A 19,594-nucleotide genomic window follows, 5' to 3' on the forward strand; every position below is an offset into this window, starting at 1 on the left:
CTCTAGCCAAGGCAAAAGAGCGAGACTCTGTCTCAAAAAAAAAAAAGAAAGAAAGAAAGAAAGAAAGTACAGGTGCCAAGAGAGTGGCTGAAAGAGCAAGATCCCAGAGATGGGGTAAATTGGGATCATAGCAGAGTTGGGGCTGAACAGAAAAAAGGGCATTGCCATTCTGGGATGGCAGCGAGGGTGAGGCAGCAGGACGCAGATGTACAGATCCCTCTGGAGGCTCATGGCGGGAAGGGGGACAAGTTCCTGGTTTTTGAACGTTCCTCCCTCTGTGAATTAGAACATGAGGTTCTCTGTTGTGGATGTGGGTTAGTAAGCAGTTGGAGCCACGCGGTGAAGGCTTATAATGATCTGAGAAGAATCGCAGAGGGTACTGACCAAAGACAGACTGCTTGATTGCATGCAGGCCCAACTGCAGTTGGATCCCCGAGGTTTGCAGCAGCCCCAATCTGTCATTTTTAGCTGCTAAGTTTTGCACCACAAGAAGATATAGGTGGGGAGAAACTGAGTCATGCAACTGACTCAGGATCGGGAGCTGGTAAATCTGGTGCAATTTGAGGATGAGGGGTCTAGGGAGGTGAAGGTACGAATGAGAAGTGTAAATTGAACACAGGGGACCAGTTGGTTAAGTAGAAAATGGCATTAAAAGGAAAAAGAAAATAAGGCCAAGTAGAAACATCAAAGGATTAGAGTCCTAAAGAAGTAAAAGAATAGATTTAGTGGTAAAGAGTAAGAAAACTGGAAAATATGAAGTTACAATAAGACAAGATTATTAGAGCCTGAAATATGGTCTCAAGAGGGGAATGCATGGTGGAAGGTGAAGTGCTAGATTTGAAGAAATCAAGGCATTGGAAGACCACACTTGAAACACTCAAGAGTGGTGGAATCTGGGCTGAAGACTGTAAAGCGCATTGAAGGCCTCAGTGACTCTTGCACAGTGACTGTGAGACTGGCCGAGAACATAAAGCTGGTGAGGTAACCAGATGGCATGAGCCTTTCTCACCCTTTCCAGGCCTCAGGGAGGTGGCAGAGCACCGTGTTAGCATCAGGGCCTCTGGAGTACAGTGGAGCTCCAATCCTGGCTCCACCAGTAACTACCTATGTGGCCTTGGGTGAGTCAATTAACCCGTCTGTGCCTCACTTGCTGTATTAGTAAAACGAAGACATACTAGTACCCACAAGAAAGTGCTTATAACAAGGCCCACCATAGGTACCACAGCACCGCTTACACTTCAGCGCCATCATTTCTCATTTGAACAATGAGGGGGCTATAACAGTCTGAGGCAGAGACTCTCAAACTTTTTGGCCTCAGAATCCCTTTATGCTCTTAAAAATTACTGAAGACTCCAAAGAACCTTTTAAAAATGTGCATATCTATCAATATTCTTATTAGAAATTGAAATGAAGAAAATACTTTAAAAATACTCATTCACTTAAAAACAATAAACCCATTACCTCATAATATAAATATTTGTAAGAAAAAGAAATATACTTTTCCAAAAAATGTGGAATGTGATATTATTTTACAATTTTACAAATCTCTTTAACGTTTGTTTTAATTGAAGATAGCCAGATTCTCTTATCTGCTTCTGCACTCAATCTGTTGAAATGTGCTGTTTGCTTAAAGTATGAAAATCCTAGCACCTCACTGATCACTTGAAAGTCTTGGGGACCCTGGACCACACTTTGATAATCATTATTTTAAGCTTTCTTTCAGTTCTAAATCATTCATTCACTCACTCACTCATTCAACACTACTGGATCCCAGAGACAAACATGAACCACGTGAACCATGTGGTCACTTCCTTGGAGGAGTCTAGCTGAGAGAAAAGATGAACACAAGTTAAAAATTACAGCACAGCATGAACGAGCACAAAGAAGGAAGTTAGGAAGTTACCAGTGGGACTAAGGGAGGCAGGGAAGACGTATCCAAGTACAGGGAATTTGAATTTCCTATGCTCCCTCTAAACAGAAGGAAGAGCACATGCAAAGGCCCAGAGGCAGAGATCAGTATAGTACAAGAAGGAAGCACAGGGTGCCTTGGCGGAAGGAAAAGTCAGTACGCTGGAAAAGCATGCTGGGCATCCTATAGGCAACAGGAAGCTGGGGTGATGACAGCTTGCTTCTCCTTTTTTTTTTTTTTGTTAGACAAGGTCTTGCTCTCTTGCCTGGGCTAGAGTACAGTGGAGTCATAGCTCACTGCAACCTCAAACTCCTGGGCTCAAGCCATCCTCCTGCCTTGGCCTCCCAAAGTGCTAGGATTACAGGCATGAGCCACCACACCTGGCCTGCTTTTCTTTTTTTTAAGTCTGATATAATTTACAGAAAAGTAAAATTCTCCCTTTTAGGTATATGGTTCTGAGTTTTGACAGACTTATCCAGTTAATGTTAAACAATACCACAATCAAGATATAGAATATTCTCATCACCTCAAAAATTCTCTGTAGTCAACACACCTGCAGGTAATCACCCTGATCTGATTTGTCCCTATAGTTTAATTTTTTACCTTGAAATAATTATATACTGACAGGAATTTGCAAAAAGGGCCGATGTACACTTTTCCCAATGGTACGCTTAAAAAACTATAAAAAAATATGAAAACTAGGGAATTAACATTGATACAATACTATTAATTATACTTCAGACCTTTTTCAGATTTCACCAGTGTTTACATGCATTAGCTTGTTTTGAAGAACATAACTAGGCCATAGTATGAAAGAAGGGTTGGCCTGGCAAGGACAGAAGTTAGCTACTATTGTCCACAGAGGAAAGGAGAACTTGAGGTGAGAGGAGAGGACCAGAGGAAAACATTTCTGGAGTGGAACAGAAATCATCTGGTGGACAATTTGGTATAAAAGTTTAAATTAGGCCAGGTGCAGTGGCTCACACCTGTAATCCTAGCACTCTGGGAGGCCGAGGAGGGAGGATTGCTTGAGGGCAGGAATTCAAGACCAGCCTGACCAAGATGGAAACCCCATCTCTAGTAAAAAATAGATAAAATTAGCTAGGTGTGGTGGCACACACCTGTAGTCCCAGCTACTCGGGAGGCTGAAGCAGGAGGATTGCTTGAGCCCAGGGGTTTGAGGATGCTGTGAGCTGGGCTGATACCACGGCACTCTAGCCCAGGCAACAGAACAAGACCCTGTCTCCAAAAAAAAAAAAAAAAAAAAATAGTTCAAATTAATCCTTTTTTTAGAAATGAAATTTCCCATATGGCAGGACAACAAGCAGAAGGTTGTTTTAAACAGCCTGACCACTAATTGAATGAAGGTCATGAAAACCCCAGATAACCATAATATTCCTGCTTCTTCTTATTCCAACAGGAATAAAAATGTTTAGTGACTGTCTTCATTTCCTTACTTTTGCCTGATTGAAAACTATGAAATAACTGTCAAAAACCTGATATTCCTTGGGCTTTAGAAAAAGTTATTTGTTTAAGATTAGCTAACCCTTCACCAAAGCTAAACAAATTAAACGTCTATACTTACTCTTATTCCTTACTGGAGTTGAGTATTTTTGTAAGCTTTCTTACCTGCTCCAACATTTTACCTGACTATATTATTGATAATGCTTAATATCTACACAGTTTATTTATAGACATCACTTACTCATATGAGACAGTGGGGTAAGTGCTGTCCTCACTTTTATAGCCCAAGAAATTGAGGCTCCTAAGTGGTATCCAGGATCACATATGTCAATACCTTAAAATGCTTAGAAAGGCACACGCAGAGGGTAGGCATTCAATTACTATAGCTAGTCTTGTTTAAGGCCTTGTTCTCTCTAGTCCAACAAACCCCATTTATGCCCAGGTTGGACATCTTTCTACAATTGTGCTGGAATAAATTTAGGCAAAAGCTCCATACATGCAATGGAAATATTTCTGGTGACAAAGTCCTCATTTAAACCCTAGTTTATCACTACTAATACAATCCCTTGGGTAGAGCTGAGTGACCTGATACCTACTTCCTTGACTTTAAGATGAGTTTAGTATCTTTGAAATCAGGAAGTATCTTAAAATCAGATTAATGAAATATGGTAACAAACTTTTTACTGTGTCCTGTGCTAGATATTTTATATACATTTTAGCACTTAGTCTTCCAAACATCTAACTCTTATTATTAAATGTCTGTTGTTATGCCCACTTGAAAGACAGGGAAGTCAAGGCACAAGTCACTTGCCCCAGGTCACATAGCCTGGTTGACAGGATAAGAGAACCACAAAGCAAGCAGTACCCTATAACCCAATTTCAGTAGACTTAGCTCGGGGACACAGTCTGTTTTATGCACCCCCCCCCCAATTTTAAATGGAAAAGGATAAAATAACCACCAAAAACAAACAAACAGACAAATGCTGACACAGCAAGGTTAAATTACTTGTCCAAGGTTACACAGAGGATATCAGAACCAGAATCCCATGGCCGCGATCTGTCTTGACTCCAAAGCTTGAGATCTATTTCCACTAAACCACGCTACTAACACCAAGACACGTGGTAAGAAGTACAATATTTGCTGAATTAATAATGCCTGAAAACAAAGTTGATAATAACGAAGAGCGTAAAAATGGAAAGAGATATAAATCAGAAAAGCAGTCCACGGGCAGGAAACACAAAAAAACCCGTTTTCAAGGCAGTGCATTCATGGTGAGCCAAGGCGCTGGAACAAACTTTGCGCGGGTCCCGCCGGACTCCCAGGTTGGCCGCAGCGGAGTCTTCAAAGAGATGGTTCCCAGGGAGTCGGCCTTGGAGTACAGCAGCCAAGGCCGGCCGCCTTCCGGCTTCCCTCCTGCGCCCGCGCCCTCCCAACCGCGACTGACCGGGCCGGGGAACACCGGGCGACTCCCGGAGGCCGGCCGCCTTCCCCTTCTGGGCTCTTCGCTTAAAAATAAACACAAACACACGTCCCCAGGCGGTCCTCGGCCTCTTCTCGAGGCGGGAGCTCGCTGCCCGCGCCGGCCCGCCGGCAGCCAGGCACCAGGGAAAAGGAGCCCCTTGGGGCCGCACCCACCGGCTGCGGTCAGCCCAGCCCAGTGCGATCGACACCTACAGCCCGGGCCCACACAGGTCCCAGGCAGGGCTGGGGGCGGCGGGGCAAGCGGGCGTCGCCGAGGCAGGGCGGGAGGGCGATCGGCAGGAGCCGGCCGCCGGCATTTCCTCTTCCTCTCTACGCGCTGCGAGGCAGCGGCCGGGCTGAGGCCGGGCTCGGGCGCCCGACCGCGGCCTGCTGGCGAGCGCGGCCAAGCGCGGCACCCCGAGCCGCCGCTGCCGCGCCTCTCCAGCCGCGACCGGCGGCCGCGGGGCCTCCGGGCGGCTGGGCCCGGCGCGGGCAGCGAGAGGCGGGGCCGGCGTGCGGACGGCGGAAGGAGGCGGAGGAGGAGGAAGAGGAGGAGGAGGCGGCGGCCGGGAGCCGGGGGAGAGGGGCGGGGGGTGGGCCGGGGGAGGAGCGGGATTTGCGGAGCGCGGCGCCGCTGCCGGGAGCCGGCGGGCCCGAGAGTGACCGAGTCACGGCGGGCGCCGGCGGAGCCGCGGCTTCGGACCCGCCTCCTGGAGGAGCTCAGCCCCGGCCAGGCCCGGCCCCATTCCCGCCCCGCGCCGCCTCCCCGCCGCCGCCGCCGCCGCCGCGGGAGCGCTCCCCTGCCCACCCCGCCCCCGCGGCCGAGCCCGGGAGTCGAGTGGGAGTCGGCTGGCCGGCGCGGGCAGCGCCGGGACCCTGCGGGGGACACTGCAGCCGGAGCCCGGGAGGGGCCGTGCCGCCACCGTCTGAACTAGGATGTCCCGACATGAAGGTGAGAGGAGCCCCCGCCCCCACCCCCACCGCCCGGGCCTCGGCCTACCCCGCCCGGACCGGCGCCGCGGAGGGCGGCCGGGAAGCGGCGGAGACTTTGGCCGAGCCCGAGCCGGGCCCGAGGCGCTGGGCCCGAGAGCAAGCGAAGGCGGAGAGTCGCGGCGCCGCTGCCGCCGCCACGGCCGCGGCCCTGAGCTGGGCCTGGTGCCGGAGGCGGGGCGGCCGGGTCGGCCGGAGGGTTTGCACTGTCATGGGGCGGGGGAGGGGGAGGGGAGGCGGCGGGGCCCGTTACCGGCGGGAGCCCGGCCCTCGGGACTGATACCGGACGCCGAGGCCCGGCCGGCCGGCCCGGGAGTCCCGGGCCCCAGCGCGGCCTAGCGCTCCCGCCGCCCCGGAAGGGCCCGGTGCGGTCGCAGAGCCGGGCCGCGGGCGGCGGCTGGTGGCAGAAGAGCCAACCCGGGACCTGGCGGGCGCGTCCGGTCGCCGGGAGACGACGGCGAGTGCCCCGCCTGCGGGCGACCGCGGGCGGGCGGGAAGGCTCTGCGGCCGGGGGACGGGAAGCTCCCGCCGCCTGGAGGCCGCCTGGCCTCGCGGCTAGGCCTCGGCGCGTCCCTGGGCTCGGGTAACCAAGTTCCCGGGGTGGATCCGACCCGGCCGCGGCGAGCAAACTCCCTGCTCAGTCACCCCGCCGGAGCGGGCTTGCTCACGGCCTGCCCCAGGGCCCTCATCGGCGTGTGCTGCCTACCAAACCAGGTTTTGGTAAATGACCATGGTGAGGTCTGTTAATGGTCAGGGGGCATTTTGGACTTTGTTGTACCATTTAAAAACACAGTTGGGGTACAGTTGCAAAGAAGCAGACAGCTCTAGCCCAGTCCCAGGACACAAAGAGACAAATGTTTAGGGCCAATGTATAGGCATTGAGTTGGTAAAAAATAAGTTAACTTTAATTTACTGCCATATGGTTTCGAAAAGGGGGAGGGGGGTTGTGTTTTCTTTGTTCACTACTACAGGTTTTTAAGTAAAAGTATTAAGAGATTTGGCGAAAAGTTAATCCTGGTAAGTTTAATGCAGGATTCTAGAAGTGGCTTTAAAGTATTGTATACTGCTGATTTTAAAATCCTCGTATAGATGATGTAGGAGTGGAGAAAGTTTAGTGAGTCAGATTAATGTGTGCTTCACATCGTGGGAAGGAAGGGTATTCTTTGGGAAATACAGACCTTATTAGAATTTCAAGGTTGAAAAACCTAGATTGATTAAAATTATATTTAGAGTAAGTTTCAGAATTTGCATTTCTAATTGCAACGTTGAGATTGAATCAAAGAACATTTTGTATTCAAGGTTTCTATATTTCAAAAGTTACAGAACTAATAGGAAGTATACTGTATTTTCTTCACAAAGCATTTATTACTTACTGTGTTCAAGTGTTGGACATTTTGAAATAATGAGGTACTTACTTTCATTGAAAGGAACATAGAAATATTTGGAAGCTGTACCTGTTTTCCCATTTTATCTGCTTACTGGAAATATATCCTACCTCTGTAATTTAAAAAAGTTGTAATTAGAGTTATCAAATTTCAATTTGGGATATTAAAATAAACTTAAACTGTAGTTGTTAACTCTAGTCCTGTAAACATTGACCACTTTAGACAAAATGAAAGTGAGCAATGGCTGCAGGCTCTTACTCATAAGAACCGGGAGAGTTAAAATTACAGAATTATAGTCGTGTAAGAATGTTTGAGACCCATTCTCCTGGCTTGAAGAAAGCATCCAGATAGTTTCAGACTGAGCATTCTAATTGAATGCCGTCCTGGGAAGAAGATTCCTTCACCCTTAGTGCTCTGTTGGAGTAATTAAAATCCCATAGTTGGAACATTATTGAATGTAATATACATTCTGTAATTTAAGCCCATTTTTCCCTGTTTGGTTCTTTGGAAATGCATGTGGTTATGAAATTTATATTACCTTGTAGTTACCTGAATATTACTGAACCTCAGCACACTAATAGCACACCTTTCCTGGTAACTTGTATTAATGTCAGATATTTCTGAAAAAGGAACATTCCTAAGTACATCTGTTGAAAATTTATAGTACAATATTTGACAAGTGACTATTTTTCGAGGGTGTAGTAGTTAATGGCCTAGAGTAGAAATAGCCTCATGAATCACATTTTATTCATTACCTATATGTTTTACGGAGTATTAGTTCAGACTGCTATTATTGTCACCAATAAGAATTTGACCTATCAGCAAAATATAGTTTGACATCCTCACTGTTACCGGTTCTTTTCTCACTTTTATCTTTTTTGGACCAACTAATCCTATTTCTTTTAGCATGTCTTCAGTGGTATGATTTTTGAGCTCTCAATCATCTGTGCGCCTCCAAATTCTCTGTAGTTCTCCTCATTTCCTTTTGGTAATATGACCCAGAACTGGATGTAGCAGTCTGGTAAAGGGTCTGAACTGTGCTGGCTATAATGTACTTGAATGATGCTTCCTTTGCAGTGCCTTCTATGTGCAAGTAATTTGTTACTTTGTCTTTGTGCCCACTCTAATGAATTGCACTATATTATATGATTGTATTAACGATGTAACCTTGGATAGCACAGCCCCAGGATGGACACCTGTCAAGCTTGGAGGCCCAACCTTGTGAAGCAGTGGACTGCCTCTGAGAAAGGAGATGCAACCAGGAGCATAGAGAAGTGCTCTATACCAGGGGTCAGCATACTTTTTCTGTAAGGGGACAAGTAGTAAACATAGGCTTAGTGAGCTGTGAGGTCTCTGTCATCTCTGCCGCTGTAGTACGAAGGCAGCTATAGACAACATGTAATTGAGTGAGCATGGCTGGGTTCCAATTAAAACTTGATTTATGGACACTGACATTTGAATTTCATATAATTTTCAGGTGTCACAAAATATGATTCTACATTTGATCCCCCCACTCCACCTTTTAAAAATATAAAAACCATTCTTAGCTTGAGGGCTACATAAAATTGATGGTGGTCAGATTTGACCCAAGGGCTGTAGTTTGCCTACCTCTGCTCTAGAGTAGAGCTTTAGAGAGTTGATGGAACTGTTGGGAGTCTAGAAAGGGCCTACTCTGCGTAGTATTCCATCATTTCCTTGGGGGATGGTGACTGAGTCCATGGACTGAACCAGTTTTTCTGTACCTCAGTTTCCAGCAACATTATGTAGATTGGAATAGAAGTAATTGTTCCTCAGGGGTAAGGAACAGGCTCCTCACCTTCTAGACCCTATCTGAATGGAGATGACAGAACATCAATTAAGTTTTCTATTTGCCCATTATGACTTTTCTAAGGAGAATGCCAGGGCCTGTTTTTAACTCACTTGATAATGTTTTTGTCATGTTAATAAACATTTTACAGACATTAGCACCCAATCACTTTATGTTCACCATACCAACACTATCTAGTTCTGTATTATACACAGCAAAAGGAATCGTTGTTTTAATTGTGTATTTTTTAAAATGTCTCACTACCATACTTTCTTTTAAATACATTTAAAATAGTATGTTATTCAGGGCTTAAAACCCACTTAATGGCTTTGTAGATTAAAAAAAAACACTTATCAAATTATACAGTGCTTATTAGCTAAAATGAAATTATGAATGTTCTTCCTTGAATTGGAGCATAATTAATTACCTGGACTTAGGTGTACATATATTGCCTTAAATAATTCAACTTTTTTTCGGTCGTTGCTATGTATAAGGCACTCTGTTAGTTAGCAAGGAATGTGAGGATGAGTGAATGAGGCACAAGTCTTCACCTTAAGTCTGGTGGGGAAGATGCATTTGTACAGAGCTTCCATGGCACAAAGTGAAACATGACATAAGGACGAGATAGACAAATTGATGACAAAATAATTACCATTTTTTCCTGACTAATTTTTCCCAATTTCAGAGAAGGAATCTAATGTGGTTCTAACACTTTTTTTTTTTTTTGAGACAGGGTCCTGCTCTATTGCCCAGGCAAGAGTGTAGTGGTGTCATCATACAGCTCACTGCAACCTCAAACTATGGGCTTAAGAAATCCTCCTGCCTCAGCCTCCCTTGTATCTGGGACTACGGGCACACACCACTACGTCTGGCTAATTTTTCTTTCTTTCTTTTTTTTTTTTTTTAGATATGGGGTCTTGCTATGTTGCCTAGGCTGGTCTTGAACTCCTGGCCTCAAGCGGTCCTCCCACTTCAGCCTCCCAAAGTGCTAGGATTTCAGGCGTGAGCCACCGCACTGCCCCTAACACCTTTTTTTGAGTGCCTTCTTTCTGGACCACTCTTGATTTTGGGTAAAATTGTTTGAGATTTCAAATAGAGTTCTTATCTTTATCTGATTACCTGATTTATAATTCCCCTAGCTTTTGGAGGATTTTCACTTGTAAAAATGATAGTGGATAAATGGGCAGATGATCGTATTGTTATGCTGTTCTCAAAAGCATTTAATATAATTTATTTTCAAAATGTAAAGTACAAGACTATGTAGGCCATTAATGTAGTTAGTTCCTTTTTTTTGGTTTTTATTTTTTTAACTGGCAAAAATTGTATATATTTATCATGTACAGCATGATGTTTTGAAATATGTATACATTGCAGAATGGCAGTCCTAACTTTTTGAAAGTTGTACCACTCTTTTCTTGGTAGATTTTAATTTTCTCTTCTCAGAAAATGCTGTCTGCCACTAAAAACACACATACTGACAATCCCAGAGTGAATTGCAATAATTTTGGTTTCAGGATTTAGGGGACTACAAAACCAGGACTGGTAATTAGCACATGATTCTAATGTGGTACCTTTTGCCTTTTTGTAGAAAAGTAAATTGACAATTGACTCCCACTGATAAGGTCCTTACCCTCATGTCTTACAACTTATTTTACTTTAACTTTTATCTGTTAAAAGATTATAACATTCTTAAAACTTTTTCCATTTCAATAAATCATGAATTACATTTGCTTTGACTTTTAGTAGGGAATAGATAAGAACGTAAATTTATGGGAAAATGCATTATATTTTAATTTATAGGGTCTTTTATTTCACGATTTCATATAAAGTTCATTTTGAAGCCCATTTCCCCATATTTTGACATTCACATTTAAGTTAAAATATAGTAAAATATAACTGTTTTGTTTTAAGTTGGGGATTTAATTTGAAAGAAATTTTTAGTGTTAGAATTTTATTTTTTTAAGAGACAAGGTCTGGCTATGTTGCCCAGGCTGGGGTCAAACTCCTGGACTCAAACGATCCTCTCACCTCAGCCTCTGGAGTAGCTGGAAATACAGGCAAGGGCCACCTTACCCCGCTAGTCTTAGAATTTTAAGATATATTAGCAGCAATCTTGTTTAAATATACTAAAACTTTTTCACAGCAGCAGCTTACAAAACTGATGTAAAGTGACCACACAAATCTCTTCATATTAGGCTTGCAGTCTTTTAAAAAGAAAACCAAGTATTTATAAGTCATAAATTAACTTTTAAAACATCAGCTTTACAATACCTACCATATACATTTGCCCAGGTTTTTTGTTTTTTAAACTGGAAGTTCTAAAAATTGTTTTTGGTGAAGGTTAAGATATTGTTGAATTATTCTAGAAATAATGTTTTTTGATTACTTTATAAATATTGTTGCGGGGCTACTTTCATGAATATAGACTCAAAGGAAACATTCCCTACACTTCATAAAAGTTAAAAGTAGAATACTGTTAATAATAAGTCTTTGTTTTTAGAAGATTAATTTTGTATTAATTTTAGTGTTGTGCTGGGGGCTGTGATTTTTTCATTTCCTTAAAATGATAAGGTATATTTCTTTTCAGTCATTGAAGTTATTCATTAAAATTGAGGAAAGAGCCATTAAATGGTACACAGATCAGAACATTTTAAAAATGTGGCAATTTTTATATGTATGACCTGTCCTGATTCATGTTAGATATCTGGGATAAAGCAGACGGTTTCCTAAGAGAACATTATTATCTATATTACATGGGAAGGAATTGAGTGATCAGGAAAAGATGGTGTTCTTGGGATGGTAAAGACAAGAGGCCAGGTGGGTGTTGGCAGAAGAAAGACAGGCAAGGTAGGTATGAAGCTTGGAAATGAGCTGTAGCTATAGGGTGTCGGGAAAGGAAAACCAGCTCTCATGCTGCGTGTGATGTCCTTAAGAGCTGAGTACGAGGAGGTGAAAACTCTGTGTCCAGAGAAATGAGCAAGAGATGAATTGCCTTGTTAGGCACTTTCCACAGTGCCATCTCTGCCACCTCCCTCATGATCCTCCCAGCATTTGGTAATCATGGTTACTGCCTAATTGAATTGTTGAATTGTTTTTAGTTGTTGTCTTTCTGAATTGTAACAAAACAGAGTTGTGGGTCCATCTAGTTCATATAAATGGCCAATTAGTCTTTTCTGTGGCCACAGTGCCAACCAGCAGTCTAGCAAACTTTGCCAGTGGCCACAGGCGTATTGGGGAGAAAGTGTGGATGTCTCCCTATAAATCCATCACTGCTGCTAGAAAAAACAACTGAAACCGCAAGAGTGGGTTACTTGAGTCACCTTCAGCTAGGAGGGACAGAACAGTAAGTGGGTGAAGCCTCTTGATATCATGACTAATTAAGTTTGCACATTATCTTCTGTCAAATTATGTGGGTTTTTTCTCTCTCTTACTGGTAGTAGGTGTCAGTGTCATGATCTTCAACTTTTTCTATAGTAAGAGGATTTTCATTAGGAGAGTCACTTTGTAGAGTACTAAGTTGATGAGTTAACTGTTAGAACCATCACAGGTGTATTTGGCTATCATTTATTTTTTAGTTATGACTTTCCTTTTATTGTTCCTTTTAAGACCGTCACCCTCCCCAGTTAGCAAAGTTAAGGGTCCCTCCAGTGGCAGTCCTGCCTTATTCTCCAGGCATTTTTTTTCCTATAATTGTTTACTTGTCTGCCTCCCCCACAAAGTACCTGAGGGGCAGGTGTAATGTTACACTTACCTTTGTACCTCACCACCTATCGCAGTGTCTGGCTTATGGGTGATTGTTAGATAGATATGTTACTACTTGTCTAAAAATGGTGAGGCTGGAAAATGCTCTTCTCTGTTTTTATATGGGGAAGCTGATTAAGAGGGACTTGGAACTTTCAGAAGTAAGAGGGGATGAATAAACTACACAGGGCAAAAATAATTTAGGGGAGCTGACTCCTGGGGGAATGGCTTGGGCCTAGGGATACTGCTTTGTTCTACCTCTGGCTCTGGTTTCAGATTAACTGGCCATGGGTTCTGCATATTAGTTGCACTATGTGTGTGAGTTTTCTGGTTCGTTCAGTGAATATTTATGGACTGCCTACTCTAGTACCACTCAAAGTCCTCTCCAACACAAGCCACAAGTCATTGACCCCTTGTTGGAGGAGGATGATATTAGGTGGGTTTGAAACACATGTTTGGCAATTAAATGGTTTGCTGATGCATAGGCTGTGGCTGTTTTCCAGCGTGCTGGAATTAGTCCTTGAAGCTTATGTCTTATGACAGGATAATTAAATCATGTAAATATTTTAAAGTTTTGGCAATATTTGTGCACTCTCCCCTTTTTAAAGCTTATTTTCATTTATGTTTCACAATTATTTCTAATCCTGCCCAGCAGTACATTTCTTTCCGTAACAATATTCTCCTTAAACTGTGCTGTCATTCTGAAGTCTGAATACATATCTATCTGCATATGTTCAACTAGATTATTCCTACAAGGGTGGAGAGCCTGCAGCCTCAAGGCCACATGTGGCCCTCCAGATCCCCATGTGTGGCCCCTTGATTGAATCTAAACTTCATAGAACAAATCCCTTTATTAAAAGGATTTGTTCTGTAAAATTTGGGTTCAGTTAAAAGGCCGCACTCAAGGATCCAGAAGGCTACATGTGGCCCCAAGGCCACAGGTTCCCCACTGCTCAAGAATAATTGATGCTTGGTCTGCCAGTCTTCTCCTTTGGTGTCCTCTATGGTTGTAGAGATTTGGCAGTGCAAGTAAATGAGAAGCTTTCTAAATTAGGAGTTAAGGACATTGATGTAGAGCAGCCAGGGATTATGTAAAGGAGTTGTTACAGATGTGTCCCTTCTTTTCTGTAAAAACGAAATACATGCTGGGAGCTGAGGATGGTTCGGTGATGGATGGCAATCAGGTAGTTTTTATATTCAGAAATCTTGACATTCAGCCTAACTGACACTGTTAGGGATTCTGAAACAGTTAATTACAATTTGAAATGAATGCAAACTGTGCAGTGTGTTTGTATGGCTGTATACGGATATACATATTGGTCACAGAAATGGGCTTAATCTTCCTTTCCTTAGGAAAAATGGTGATTAGAACCTCAAGTGACAGTGAATGAGCAGTGGATGAGGAACATAGGTGTTCTATATTAGGCCAGGATCAAGGATCTTCACTCCATGTCAGACATACAATAATATATGTCTTCATGTTCCTTCATTGCTTTGGGTCATTTCCTACAAACTTTTTAAGAGCCACTCAATGGAAAAGAGCAAATCTACATGCAGAATTGGAGTAGACCATTGCTATCCAATAGAAATTTAATGCAAGCCACATATGTAATTTTGAATTCTCTGGCAGCTACATTAAAAAAATTAAAAGGAAGTAAAATTAATTTTAATAATTTAATAACTATCCATATATCCAGAATATCATTTCATCGTGTAACTAATGTAAGAATTGTTAATGAGATATTTTTACATGTTTTCTTACCAAGTCTTAAGTCTTCAATTTTATATCCAGCACATTTTAGTTTAGTTGCTAAATTTTCATCAAAAATACCTGATCTTTAGACTTGTGCATTGAAGGTCTGCTAGTTCATCTTTTCATCATAAGCTGCCTCTTTTTGTAGGTACATCTTGATGCAGTGTTGCCTTCTGCTATTGGGCCGTTCATTAATGTTCTGCGTTTCTACTTCAGTTTCTCTCTAGGAAACCTAGATTTTAGATTTGTTTTCCACTTTAAAATTATTTTTAACCTACCTTACCAATGTATAGAGTTCGGGGCTACTTCAGATAGGCCCTTCCTGACCACCCTATCTAAAGATGGGACATTCAAAGAAAAACCTGAATTAAGTGAGAGATATTTAAAGGAGAAAGGATGTGGCTGAAGATAGAGCAAGGGCAGAGGCCCTGAAATTTGGAATGTTCATGGAATGGCAGAGAGGCTATGTGGCTGGAGGGCAGTGATTGAGTTCAAAAGGGAAATCTAGTTGGCATAGTAAGGGCCAGATCCTGCACACCGTTGTAGTGTAGGCTGCAGTGAGGACTGTAGTGTGAGTGCTTTGAGAAACACACTTTAGAAGCCCTGCTTCTATAGCAGAGTCTTTTTTGTTAAACAGATGGCAGAGGCTAGAAAGTGTTGTTCCAAGCATCTCTAAGAAACGTTTCTTTATACACTTTTTTTACCTTACATTTATCACTCTTTTTTTTTTTTTTTTTTTAAGATAGAGTCTTACTCTGTTGCCCGGGCTAGAGTGCCATGGCGTCAGCCTGGCTCACAGCAACCTCAAACTCCTGAGCTCAAGCAATCCTTTTCCCTCAGCCTCCCAAGTAGCTGGGACTACAGGCATGTGCCACCATGCCCAGCTAATTTTATATAGATATATTTTTAGTTGTCCATATAATTTCTTTCTATTTTTAGTAGAGACGAGGTCTTGTTCTTGCTCAGGCTGGTCTCAAACTCCTGAGCTCAAACAATCCGCCCGCCTCGGCCTCCCAGCATGCTAGGATTACAGGGGTAAGCCACCGCACCCAGCCCATTTATCACTCTTTTAAGCTTTGTCTTCCTCAGTCTCCATGTATGTATGTACTCTGTGTAGCTGAGGTTTCCTGGAAGGTGTGATGTTTGGTGAAGAGCAGATCTCCCTGGTTTGAATGAAAAGCCCTTGAGCCTAGAAATTGGGTTGGCTACATTAGCAGCTTTCAAACTTAAAAAAAAAAAAAAATATTTTATATTGTGATTTAGTAGTCATGTGTGTATGTAATGAAGCAAGAGTTTTGCAAAATAGTACGTATCTTTCCTTGAAAGATATACTCCTTTTTTTTTTTTTGGAGGCAGAATCTCACTCTGTCACCCTGACTAGAGTGCAGTGGCATCATCATAGCTCACTGCATCCTCAAACTGCAGGGCTCAAATGATCCTCCCACCTCAGTCTCCCGAGTAGTAGTTGCAACTACAGGCATGTGCCACCATGCCGTGCTAGTTTTTCTATTTTTCTTGATAGAGATGGGGTCTCACTCTTGCTCAGCTGGTCTCAAACTCCTGACCTCAAGCAATCCTCCACCTCAGCCTCCCAGAGTGCTAGGATTATAGGTGTAAGCCACCGGCACCTGGCCCTGATACACTCTTTCTAATTTTGTTTCATTAAAAACACTATTTTTTGTGACCTTCTAGATTGATTTCATATTCTACTCGTGGATTGTAACCTGCTGTTGAAAAACACTGGCGTACGCTGTCTAATCCAAAACTTTGAGTTCTTATGTAGAAGGTATCATAATAGGTACTGTGAGATATATAGCAAACTTAGATTTTTTTTCTCTTAAAGGGATATATGGTATGACTGAAGTGGTAAGATCTAAGCATGTAAAAAAGCTGTGGTATGACTGGGGCAAGAAAAAGTGTGAAATTGTTGACTACAAGTTCTGTAGTGTTGGCAAATGGAACAAAGTGTTATTTGGGTGTCAGAGAAGGGATTCCAAACAGCTGGCATTTAGACTCAAGAGTTGAAGAAATACTGTATTTTTATAGGAATAGTTGGGAAGGGGTGTCTACCAAGTGAGAGAATGGGTAGGAGGTAAAGTGCAGAGCTAAGAAAACATGAGGTGTATTGGAGAGAGGTGGGTGGGACAATAGTAAGGAGACCAGAATTTCTGGAACAGAAGACTCCTGTATGTAAGTGGTGGGAGTGAGGCATGTTAGAAAGATTGATTGACTACCTAAGGTTCCAAGGGGGAAGTGGGACAAGGAGCCATTTGTTCCGACTTCCGGTTCAGTGCTAGGAGTCTGTTTTCTCATGCGTAAAAGAAGGACACTGATGCCTGTTTAGCTTCTCTACAGGGTTGTTGTGGAGATGAAATGCCAGTGCATGCAAGGTTTTCTAAGCTAGATGAAGTTTTCTAAGCTGTGTGAATGTAATGTGATGGTATTTTTATCATGGGAGATAAAATTAGAAAGGGGGGTTGGAGCAAGGTAAATAAGTGAAGGATTTTGATTGCCACGTAAAGGTTAATCTTGTCTTTTTTCCATATAGATTATGGGATGGGTAAAGGGGGTAGTGTACCAAAACTTTTAAACAGAGAAAGAGAACAAGGAAAAGTATATTTTAGGAAGATTGGTGTGGTAGTATGCGAGGGATAGATTGGTGCCTGTGGCATGGCAGGGAGACCAGTTAGAGGCTTTCTGCTGGAATGAGCTTCAAATAAAAAGGGTCAGCTGGGTGCGGTGGCGCACGCCTGTAATCCTAGCACTCTGGGAGGCCGAGGCGGGTGGATTGCTCGAGGTCAGGAGTTCGAGACCAGCCTGAGCAAGAGTGAGACCCCCGTCTCTACTAAAAATAGAAATAAAGTATCTGGCCAACTAAAAATATATGTACAAAAAATTAGCCGGCCATGGTGGCGCTTGTCTGTAGTCCCAGCTACTTGGGAGGCTGAGGCAGTAGGATCGCTTGAGCCCGGGAGTTTGAGGTTGCTGTGAGCTAGGCTGATGCCACGGCACTCTAGCCCAGGCAACAGAGTGAGACTATGTCTCAAAAAAAAAAAAAAAAAAAAAAAAAGGGTCTGCATTAGTCAATGACAGTAGGAACAGATAGGAAAAAGATGACTTAAGATAAAATCTCATTGTGAGAGAATAAGAAATAAAGTATAATTGCAGGACAACCAGCCAGAGTGCTGGAAGAATAGCAGGTTCTTCAAGTAAATTGAGAAGATAGGAGGGGAGAGAAAGGAAAAAGAATGATTTTTAGCTTTTGACATTTTGAATTAAGGTGATGGTAGGCCATTAGATAGAAATCGGAAGTTGGGAGATACTACACTGGGGCTCAGGGGACAGAAATTGGGACCAGAGATACGAATTGTATAGCCCTCTACATTGAAGCCTGGGGATGGCCAGATTTCTGAGGAAGAAAGCATAGGGTAGGGAGAAGTGAGGTCATATTTAGGAACAAGGGACAGAGAAGTAGTTCAGGATAGGAGCAATCAGAGAACTAAGAGGACGACTGTCGTGTATTGACTTGAAAGCCATCTTTTATATTAGCACTTGTCATGCAAGTATTGACTTACTTGCCTGTCTCTTTTAAATGTAGGCTTCTTGAGAATGGAGCTGGGAGGGAGAGAAACTAACATTAACCAAGCATCTGCTATGTTACTAATAGTATTTATTGAATGCTTACTATGTACCAGGCAAGTTGTCAGTGTTTCACAGGTACCAACATCTCACAACAGTCCTATGAGATATATATTATTATCCTAGTTTTATAGGTAAGGAAATTAGTGCACTGAGAAGTTAAGTACCTAGCTCAAGGTGACAAAGGATGTGATAGAGCTGGAATTCAAACCCAGGCCTGAGTTCTCAACATGAAGTTTATGCTCTGTACCAGGAACTTTTAGATTGGTTCCCAGAGAAGGGACCTCAGTTAGAAGGCTTATTAAAATTTCAAATCAACCCAGTAAGGTATATGTTGTTCTGTTTTACAGATTAGGAAATTGAGTCTCAGAGAGGTTAGGTTATTTGTCCCAGGTCACACAGATAGTAAGTGGTTAAAGCCAGAGTTTTGAATCAAATTATGTCAGAAACCAAAGCCCATGTTCATATTTAATTCAGAGGTCATCAAACTTTTTCTGTATGGGGCCAGATAGCAAATGTGGCTTTGTGGGCCATATGGTCTTGATTGCAGTTACTCCACTCTGCTGTTGTAGTATGATGAAAGCAACCATAGGACAGTATGTAAACGGATGAACATGGCTATGATCCAATACATCTTTATCAGCACTGAAATTTGAATTTCATATAATTTTCAGGCACCACCAAATATTATTCTTTTTAAAGTTTTCTTTTTCAATCATTTAAAAATGTAAAAACCATTCTTAGCAGGCTGTTCAAAAACAGATGGTGGGCCAGATTTGGCCCATGGGCTGTAGTTTTGCTGACCTCTGCTTTAATCCATTCATCTAATAAATACATATTGAATACTTACTCTATGTAGAGATGTGCTAGGCACTGAAGACAAAAGACAAAGGGGAGTTCCAGCCCTCTAAGATGAAACAGGTGATTATGGTACAGTGTAGTAAGAACTATAATACATTTATACTTACAAAATATAGGGGAAGAACAGATACGGGAGACTCCACAGTTTCATGGATGAATTTATGAAGGCATCTCAAAAAGAGTATTAGTGATGGATTACTAGGCTTATGGTATAGGGGAAGGCATAGCATTACTGGGGCAGAAAGGAGGGGCTGATGCCAGGAAATGAACTTTGTCAAGAGGATAGAGCAATGGGGAGTGAGTTTTTAGGAGATGTTAAGCCAAGGAGTAATATGATCTGATCTTTGTGTTTTAGAAAGATACGTTCTAGGATATGGATTTGCAGGGAGGACGTCAGGAGGGGCACAGGTGAGTTACCACCACACAAGATAAGTGCTGTAGTTATAGGGGCAAATAGGAGACATATTTGGTGATTGATTAGGCTTAGGGATTGTAGAAAAATGAAAAGTCTACGAAAACTCAGGTTTCTAGCTTGATTAGTTGGGCATTTATCAAGATGCATATAGAGGACAGAGAAGCATGC

General features: G+C 42.9%; 1 protein-coding gene across 1 annotated transcript in view; it reads left to right on the forward strand.

The window, feature by feature from the left end:
* Window positions 1–5,436: 5,436 nt before the first annotated feature.
* The window catches only part of KCMF1 (potassium channel modulatory factor 1), a 65,790-nt gene continuing 51,632 nt past the window's right edge, over window positions 5,437–19,594 (forward strand). Inside the window, exon 1 of the mRNA XM_045549961.1 lies at window positions 5,437–5,787. Coding sequence (XP_045405917.1) covers window positions 5,772–5,787 — 16 coding nt within the window. The 5' untranslated portion in view covers window positions 5,437–5,771. The remainder of the gene's footprint in view (window positions 5,788–19,594) is intronic.

This window comes from Lemur catta, chromosome 4, assembly GCF_020740605.2.
Source record: "Lemur catta isolate mLemCat1 chromosome 4, mLemCat1.pri, whole genome shotgun sequence".
NCBI classification, from domain to species: Eukaryota; Metazoa; Chordata; class Mammalia; order Primates; family Lemuridae; genus Lemur; species Lemur catta.